This window comes from Pteropus medius, unplaced genomic scaffold (assembly GCF_902729225.1).
Source record: "Pteropus medius unplaced genomic scaffold, Ma_sr-lr_union100, whole genome shotgun sequence".
Lineage (NCBI taxonomy): Eukaryota > Metazoa > Chordata > Mammalia > Chiroptera > Pteropodidae > Pteropus > Pteropus medius.
Genome location: NW_024343580.1, coordinates 421494 through 430551, shown reverse-complemented (window position 1 = coordinate 430551; position 9058 = coordinate 421494). Strand labels below are relative to the sequence as shown.

Below are 9058 nucleotides of genomic sequence, written 5' to 3'. Positions count from 1 at the left end.
GGATGTGGGAGGCTCCAGTGCAGAAATCCCAGGTCGGGGCCCTCTGCCGGACTCGGCTTCTCGGCCCTGGCTGGCAGTCCGTAAAGCGCCGAGGTCCCACCGGCCGGCCCAGCCCCTGCAGCCCCCTGCAGCCCCCTGCGCCGTGGCCGCAGGCTCCTGGCAGCTGTCCCTCCCTCGTCTCTTCGGTCTGCGGTCACCCTCGTCACACGCGCAGTGCTGTTTGAGCGACACGTGGGGAAGTGGCTCATTACTCAGTAGAGAGAACGTGTTTAACCAGATCTTCAGTAGCATTGCCAATCTGTTTTAATTAAGGTGATTTTTTTTTTTGTAATTATTATTATTATTACTTTGGTGGGACAATCTTTAATTTTCTAAAGATAGCACTAACATCAGCTTGTTAGCCACCCCATGCTCGTCCCTGCCCCGGCCTGGCTGGACACCTCCTGGGCCCCGGGCCTGCTGGCGCCTCGCAAGTTGCTCAGCAGCCAACCTCCCCCACCCCCCACACTTACATCCAGACGGGGCTCCCGTGGCCGGGGAGTGAAGACGGCCGTGCCTGCGGTTGGAAAATGTTGGCAGAGCCAGGCTCTGGCTTGCCTTCCCGCCCTCGGAAGCTGGCTGGTCGGTGACATTCACCGAGATGGCCCCCACGTCACCAACTGTCACCTGGAAGCACATGGTCGCCGGGGAGGATGACCCCACACCCCGGCTTTCCCAAGCCTCGGCGTTCGCCAGGGCTTCGGGCCGCCGGGCCGGCGGTGAGTGCTCCGGGCCAGGCTGGGGCTTCCTCCACCGCGGGGCCTTCGGGGGCCCGGCCGGACCGTGCAGCCGGTGGGTCATCGGCTGACGTGGTCCCCATCATGGAATTTGGGCGCGTGGCGTGGTCCCTGCCCACGCAGGTGTGCGGCGTAGGACGCGTGTGCCGGACCGGAGCTGCACGGAACTGCACGGCGCACGGGCGGCAGGTCCCAGCGTTTTGTGTTTATTTTTAATCAAGACTATTTTTTCCTGTTTTCCTATAAATTTGCTTCGTGTAAGCAAGTACATAAGGACCCCTCCTTTGGTGAAATCCGGGTTCGAATGAATATCCACGTGAGGAGATGCATCTATTTTAAGATGCTTTGGCGCAGACAGCTTTAGCGGCTTCCAGCCCTTAGCCATGCCTTAGCCGGGATGCGTAGCTAACCCTTCAGGGGATGACACATACACAGAGAGTAAAGATAAGAGAAAATGTCTAAAGCATCGGGAAAGGTAAAAAAAAAAAATCTATTTTTGTACAAATGTAATTTTATCCCTCATGTATACTTGGAGGGGGCGGCGGGGTGGGGGGACTGGTTCTGTTTCTGCTTCTAGAGATTGAGGTCAGAGTGTCCTCGGTGACACGCCGGGACGCGAGGCGGCGGAGGACGGGGCTCCGGGGACCGGCTCGCGCGGCCCTGTGACATCGTGGCTCAGAGCTTTCCCGCGGGGCCCGAAACGTTCGAGGCTTTTCTCCCCTCTCCGAGTAACACGACGGCCTTGCTCTGTTCTGCCCATCGCCAGCAGCCTCCTGACTCTGACTCTGAAGTCACTTCCCCGTGCGACGCTCTGTGCGTCGGCCACAGGTGTCTGGGGTGACCGACAACGGTGTGCGAATTGTGGAAAAGAAAAACCGTGAGGAGAAACAAATATGAGCGTTTAAAAATACACCACCCTCCGGTGCTCGTCTGTTCTGGTGGGGGTTGCTGTTTGGGTCTGGAGGTCAGCCACGCGAGGGGGCTTCTGGGGGCTTCTGGGGGCTTCCGGCCGCCCCGGGGTGCGGGGAGGGCCTGCTGCCCCGGACCCGACCTGGGCTGGATCTGCACAAGGCACCTTACCTGCCCCCCGGTCAGTGGTGGTGGCCAGTCCAGGGCAGGGGGATTCCACACTAGGCTACCTTCGGCTGCTGCTTGTCTGGGTCTGCTCTGCCCCACAGCTGTCCCGGGAGTCCCCTCTCTGGGGCCCAGGGCTGGTCCAGTGACCACCAGAGAGGACCCCTCAGCACCTGTGGGCACCTGCCCTGCCCCGCCCCAGGCTGCCCCAGCCCAGCCCCACTACCCACACTGGCCCGAAAGGGCAGGAGGCTCACACACGGCCACCAAGTGAGCGATGTCGTCTAACTGCCCCACTAACACTTGGGGCGTGACACCCGTCCGCTCCATCCAGTGCGATGAGTGCTTTTAGGCTCCACGCCGTCTGGGCCTGGGCTGGGCCTGAATCCTTCTGCACCTCTGTCCAGTCGGCACCTCCCGGAGAGGCTCTGGGCCCTCTGGAGCTGGGAGCCTCGAGGGCCAGGGTCCCGTCCCAGGGTGCCGGACAGATGGCATGGGGGTGCTCCCAGCTGGGAGGTGGTAAACCTTACAGCTTGGCTTAGAAGGTGAGGCTGCCCTGATGAACCCCCCAGAACATGTTCATGCACACACTGACATATATGTTGTTACCCCCACACTGTCAAACACACATGCGCTCACACAGGACACACACACACACACACACACACACACACACACACACACACACACACACACACACACACACACACACACACACACACACACACACACACACACACACACACACACACACACACACACCCCCCCGCCTCCCTCCTGGGCATGGGTTAGCCCCAGGATCCCGGACCGTGGATCATTCTGGGAGCAGTAGACGGGAAGAGGGGGTGCCTCTCGGGCCTCAGGAATTAAAGGCAGGACCGAGCAGGCTTCCGATGGGGGAGTTGGGACCCCTACGCTCACATTCTCCCCCTTCTTGGGCGATGTCAAGGGGGTGGCTGCACCCCGAACCTCTGAGCCTCTGCCTGGGCCCCGGCCGTGGCTGAACACTGGCCGCTGGCTACATTCGACTCTGCAAATACAGGAACAATCCGTCGTCTGTTTAAGACCCGCGGCTGGGCCTCCTGGGGCCACATGTCTGCCTTAGGTGGGGGCTGTGGCCTCTTCACCAGAACCCAGCGGGCCTCCTGGGCCGGGGTGGTACAGGGGACACAAGCCATCTGAGGCATTGGCCTTACTGTCATCCACGGCACAGCCCCGCTGGCCTCTGGGCATTGCTAGGACTGGCCTGCTCTGGTTTCTATTCATAGAAACTCCCGTCCACCAGCTGTGGGCTTCTTGGGGGGCCTGGAGAATGGGGGTGCCTCCCAGTTGAGAGGCCTCACCCTACCTTCTACATGCCCAAACCCTCTGCTGAGTGCGCTGCATGGAACTCTGGTTCCTGACGATCCCTCTGGCGAGCAGGCCCCAGCCCTGGGCACGGCCTCCAGGTGAACGAGTTTCCAGGGCACGGAGCGCAGGGCCGGCCCAGGGTCCCCGCGGAGAGCAGGCTTCGACAGCTGTTGGGTCCAGGAGGGCCAGGAGCAAGGGGTCCCGCCCTTGGTCCCGGAAGGGCAAAGCCACTGTTCCCCGATGAGCCACATGGAGGAGCCCTGGGGAGTGCCGAGCTGTCTGAGATTGGGGGCCTGGGCCAGAGCAGGGCGATGACCAAGATGGCCTCCACGGGGGTCACTGCCGTTCAAGCCCCGGGTCCTCTAACATTCTCCAGGACACAGGCTCCAGGGGGCCACACCCGGGGTGGCATGCTTACCTGGGGAGGGGGCCAAGGGCAGTGAATCCAGGTGGGCAGGGCTCCAACACCCCACTTCCTCGACGAGGACCCTGGTGACCCCCCAGGGACCGTGCTGCTGAGTCCCGCCAGTTAAGCAAACACCCTGGGCTGCCCCCGGGCCTTGCATGGCAATCTGGCCCCAGGCCCCCCTGCTGCCTGCGGTTGCCATGGCGACACCTAACCCGGTCTCCCTGGACCAGAGATGCTGGGCTTGATAAGTTTATCACTGGGAGATCAGGTGGTGACAAGCAAGCCAGCAGGGCTTGGGGTTTGTAACTTGAGAGGCGAGGGCGGGGCAGAGCCCTTTGGAAGGGACGCTGCTGAGTACCCAGTGAGTACCCAGTGGACAGCACGGTGGCCCTGTGCTGGGTGCCTGGAGCCCAGTGCCAGGTCAGGGCAGGCCTTGCTGCCGAGCGGGTGTGAGGAAGGCACGCGTGGGAAACGGGGCACCCTGGAGAGTGGCCCTAGGACCCAGCAGAGGACACAAAGGACAGCTGAGCGGGCATCATCCCTGGGCCCGAGGGCCGCAGCAGCCAGAGGGACGGGAGCCCGGTGGAGGGGTCAGGGAAGGGGGTCCTCTGTAAGGCTCTCAGGCCCAAGCGCCCTAATGCCCAACGGTCTCATCTGTCCCCAAGCTCGGAGGCTCCCCAGCTGTGATCCCGCCCAGGACAGGAGAGGGTCCCCTGCCAGCAAGGGGGGTCCCAGCCACACTCGCGATAGCCCAGCTCGGAGTCGAGGGGGAGCGGCCCGTGGACCGTCCCGTCCCTCCTGTCTCGGGGGCATCCGGCCGCCGGTGGCCTCTCGCTCGGCGTGTCGGCGTGCCTGGCCGTTCAGCGTTTCCACCCTCCACACAGAACCTTCCACGTGAACGCTCCAGAGGACCCAGGGGAGACCGTGGGCCGCCTCCCTGGGCGGCCTCCCTGCCACGTGCAGACCCCAGGAGCGCCGTGTCCACCCGGGGCCCAGAGGCAGGGCTAGCCCCGCATGCGACAGACCCCCTGGGTTACGACGGAGCCGCTGGGGAGCCCCAGGCGTGAGGCAGCACTGCCCCCTGCTGGCGGCGATGAGACAAAGCCCACCGGTCCTTTCTGGTCCCTTCATCTGTTCCCTTCCGTGGGCCCTCTCTGCAGCCCTCCAGCCGCCCCCGCCCCCCTCCCGGCACACTTGAATCACGGGGAGGTTTACAGGACTGACTGACGTCCAGGACCCCCAGCCAATGAAAGCAGACCTTCTGGGGTGCAGCAGGCACAGGCGCTTCGTGAAGACGTTGTGCAGCCCTACTGTGTGCTCAGCCTGGGGCGAGAGGTGGGGCAGGTCCTGTTCTCTCTGGGTCTCAGTCTCCCCTTCCCCACAATGAGGACAGAAGTCCCCATGTCCCAGAGCCTCTGTGACAAAGGTGTACAAAGGCCCGGTCAGCCAGCAAACGCTCTAAAGCTGTCACTAACTGCTTTGCTTTGGTGGGAAGAGGCCACGGCATGGGGAAGGGAAAATCCAAGGGCCGGTCAGAGTGGACGTGGGGGCCTTTGGAAATCGCGGGAGGGGACCTAGTCCATCCATCCATTCATTCATTCATTCACTGGACAAACTTATCAGGCCCAGGCCCCGCCCTGAGGGACTGGCTACTCCAGGAGGGCAGGGCAGAAATTCCCCCAGGGCCTGGACACCTCCCCCTGCTCCCTCCCCCACCCACCTTCTGCAGTGCAACCTGGGCACAGCCGTCCCTGACCCTGAGCCTCGGGCCCATCTTGACCCCTGGTGGCCCTGACAGTGCCCGCAGCGCTGGCTGTGGAGTCTGACCCAAGGCCCGTGAAGCATGGTGCTTGGCACACAGTGGGGAGTGGGGAGTCCGCTTCCGCCTGTGGGACCAGCGTTGGCTCCAGGGTTTACAAGGTAGAGGCTGGTGGGGCGCTTCCAGGTGAGTGGCCAGAATGGCTGCATTTGCTGGTGCCGTCCCTGGCCTCCTTGCCTTGGGAGGTGATGGACTGTAGCAAGCGTGTGCTCTGCGGACTCAGAGCAGAGAGTGCTTATCTCACCCAAGGTGATTAGCCCGATCGCTCAGGTAAGAAACGTGGCGAATGGAGGTGACGAATGGAGGTCAGCTAGAGCAAGGACCAGACCCCCTGGCTTCTGGGCAGCTCTCTGCAGGGAGCCGGCCCCAGTGTCTTCCTCTGAGAGACTCACAGCCGTGGGGACGGGGAGAGGCTGTGCAGACACCTCACAGCGTCCTGAGGGTCACGTGCAGCCCGCCTGGCCACCCGCTCAGAGCCCGGGCTGCTGAGAGGGGCAGGCGGGGCCCCAGATGTTGGCTGGAGCTGCTGGGCAGAGACACCTGTGGGCCGGAGCCCCTGGGATGGCTGGGTTGGGGCTGGACAGTGGGCTTTTTAGACCCCCCAAGGCCGCTGAGCACGTGGGAAGGGGCGAGCCTGGGCAGGGGCGAGGCTTCGTCGCCCTCAGAGGCCCGGGGCCTCCCTGGAAGGCTGTTTGGCGGTTCTTCTGTCTGTCTGTCTGTTTTGGCGAGGCGACCCTTGGTTGACCTCAGATTGCAAGGACCTCGTCAGCTTACAATCCCTTATTTTTTTGTTTTTCAAGCCTACAGCACCTGGTCTTCCTGGATGGTCTCCCATCCAAGTACTAACCAGGCCCGACCCTGCTTAGCTTCCGAGATCAGTCGGGATCGGGCTTGTTCGGGGTGGCATGGCCGTAGATAATTTGTTTGTTTTTAAATAAAGCTAGACATCATCCAGCAAGTGTGTTCCCAGGTGCTTATGCCACTGACTTGAAAACATAGGGCCCCCCACAGCGTGCGCGCGAGCATTTCTAGCAGCTTTGCTCATACTCGTTGAAATCTGGAAGCCACCGAGATGCCCCGGGTGGGAGCACGGATAAGCAGGCGGTGGGCCGTCCGACAGCGGGGTGCGTGCGGCGAGAAAAGACACGGGTGGGTCACGAGGTCGTGTCGCAAAGTGGGAGAAGCCTGAGGAAGAAAAAAGGCCACACGCCGTGCGACCCCATTCACGGGATGTCCTGAAGGGGCAGAACTGCGGCCGCCCGGGGTTCCAGAGGGGGCAGGAAGCGTGGGGGGACGCAGAGGACTTTTAGAGCAGCGAAACTAGTCTGTGCAATGCCGTCACGGTGCGCGCGTGACACTATGCACTTGTCAAAGCCATAGGACCTGCCGCCACAAACTGTTGTGCTGTAGGCAAATTTAAGGATGACTTAGGGGGTCGGGAGACTCCCCGAATGGAACGCAAACTGTGACCAAACAACATACCTGGATCGCGGATGTCCAAGGCAACCTCCCTGGAGGGTTGGAGGGAGCAGGCGCTGGCCTAGCAGCTTTGGGAAAGAGCGGGGTTTGTGAGAATGAGGGTGAGGGGAACCGCGTGCGGGCCCGTGCTCTGGTCAGTGCAGCCATTTTCCCCGGGCTGTGGGTTCACGGCTGGGATGCTGCCGCCCAGGTACCCGGGGACCGAACGGTTAAGCGTGGTGGCAGCCAGGCTTGTCACCGTCGGAGTGGGAGGGACAGATGAGTAGGGGGAGCCGAGACCGGTCCGTGTGATGAAGGGTCAGGGTTGGAGGCGTCATATACGGTCCCGTTGGGCCCGTCCAGGCAGAAACACCCATCGGAGCGTGGGCAGCACACAGCGCGGGGCGCACAGCTTTCTGGCTCGGTCGGCGGACAGGGTCTGGAGGCGCGGGTGCCCCGGGAGTGACGGGCCTGTGGGCGCCCAGGCCTTCGTCTCATGCCATCTCTGGCCAGTGGACGGGACTTCTCTGGGGAACGGCTGATTCTCGGGCAGGAAGGGCATGGAAGAGCCTGGAGCTTCCTGCAGGGCCGGGGAGAGAAAGTAAAGATCAACAAAGACAGGACAATGGGGGACAGCGGGGACAGCAAAAGGGACAGCGGGGGACAGCAAAGGGACCCAGGCTGCAACCCACCGAAGCCGGAACAAGACCAATCAAGTCGCATCGGATTGTAGCTCAGGAGGACGTCACCATCCGTGAGTCTACACTCGTGCAAATAAACGGCTGAACGAATAAACCAGCGGCAGAGAAGAGACAGGCCTCTAGTTAGGAAAACTCTGGGCGCTGTGGACACCCGCCCTCAGAAAGGGGCGCCCGATGCTTGTCCTGTCCAGGCCCAGCGCAGGGCGGCGTCCTTGTACGAAGCACAGTGTGGGGCGGTGGCTTCACGGGGTGACATCACGGGGAAGGAGAGACCTGGCCTCGCAGGGCCGACAGCAGCAGTGTCCTCGGGGGACCGCACGCTGCTGACCCGATGTGATGAGAGGCCTCCCCGCCTCTGTCCCCTAAGCCCCCCGCGAACCACGAGGGACACGCCAGACAAAGCGTGATGAGGGGACAGGTTCTACAAAACGCCTGACCAGCCCTCAAAACGGTCGAAGACACAAAAATATGGAAAGTCTGAGAAAATGTCCCAGCCCAGAGCAGCCCAGGGAGACGTGACGACTAAGCGTCATGTGGAGTCCAGGACAGGAACAGGGAGGGCGTCAGCTACAAACCAAAGAGAGCCCGGGGGGGCCCGGGCGGGGACGACGGCGGGGACACCACCCCGGGGCGGGGGGCACGGGGGCGCGGGCTCTGGGCCTCCGCCGTCTGCGCTCCTGCTAAATCTAAAACTGTTCTAAAGAGGACTGATCTACAAAATTAAAGCAGCACGTGGACATCAAAAATGGCGCACACCGTCCCCTAAGCCCCGACTTAGAGAGACCAGCGGCCAGCTCGGGGCCTCGTGAGTCGCCGCAGCTGCCATGAGCAGGGCTCAGCTTTTCCAGAGAGATGCCACGTCAAACCTTTCTTCGCGTCCCGTATTTTGGGGAGGGAGGGAGAGAGAGAGGGAGGAGAGGGGTGGGGGGCAGCTGGGCCTGCTGGTCGGGTTGATGGGACCAGCCAAGCGGCTCCCCCGGCCCTCCCTCCTCCTCCTCCTCTCCCTCCCTTCCTCCTCCTCCCTCCCTGATGATTGATCGTTCCAGGCCCAGTGCTCGTGCTCACACTAGGGTTTGTGGGGGGCCAGGGGTCCCCCATGTGTTACCCCTCTGTGAGCTGGACTCTGGTTCTCTCATAAAACACCCCCAAGTTCTAGGTCAGTGAGACCCCAGGGATGAGGCTGAAGGGGGCAGAGTTTTCTGGAGGTTTCTCTTTTGTCTGGGGTCAGACGGCGGTGGATGTGGGAGGGGACACTAGAGGTTCCGCATAAATCAGGCGACAGGGCCCTGCTGGCTCCTGTCTCGCTGTCCCAGGTGGCAGCTGGGTGACCGGGAGGCCCAGGGCCCCACTGGTGGCCGCAGCCCCAGATCCAGTCTTGGGCCCTTTCACCCCCGGCTGGGTACAAGTGAGGGCTCCAGGGTCACACACGCCAGCTCCCCCACCCCTGCTCGTGGGGTAACCCCGAATTCTG

General features: G+C 62.4%; 1 protein-coding gene and 1 pseudogene across 1 annotated transcript in view; one reads left to right on the top strand and one right to left on the bottom strand.

Annotated features, from left to right (window-relative positions):
- RXRA (retinoid X receptor alpha) overlaps window positions 1-6897 on the top strand; it is a 96614-nt gene extending 89717 nt beyond the window's left edge. Inside the window, exons 9-11 of the mRNA XM_039867609.1 lie at window positions 615-758; window positions 5408-5554; window positions 6839-6897. Coding sequence (XP_039723543.1) covers window positions 615-758; window positions 5408-5554; window positions 6839-6897 — 350 coding nt within the window. The remainder of the gene's footprint in view (window positions 1-614; window positions 759-5407; window positions 5555-6838) is intronic.
- LOC120606419 (uncharacterized) lies at window positions 6227-6345 on the bottom strand (annotated as a pseudogene).
- Window positions 6898-9058: the final 2161 nt, after the last annotated feature.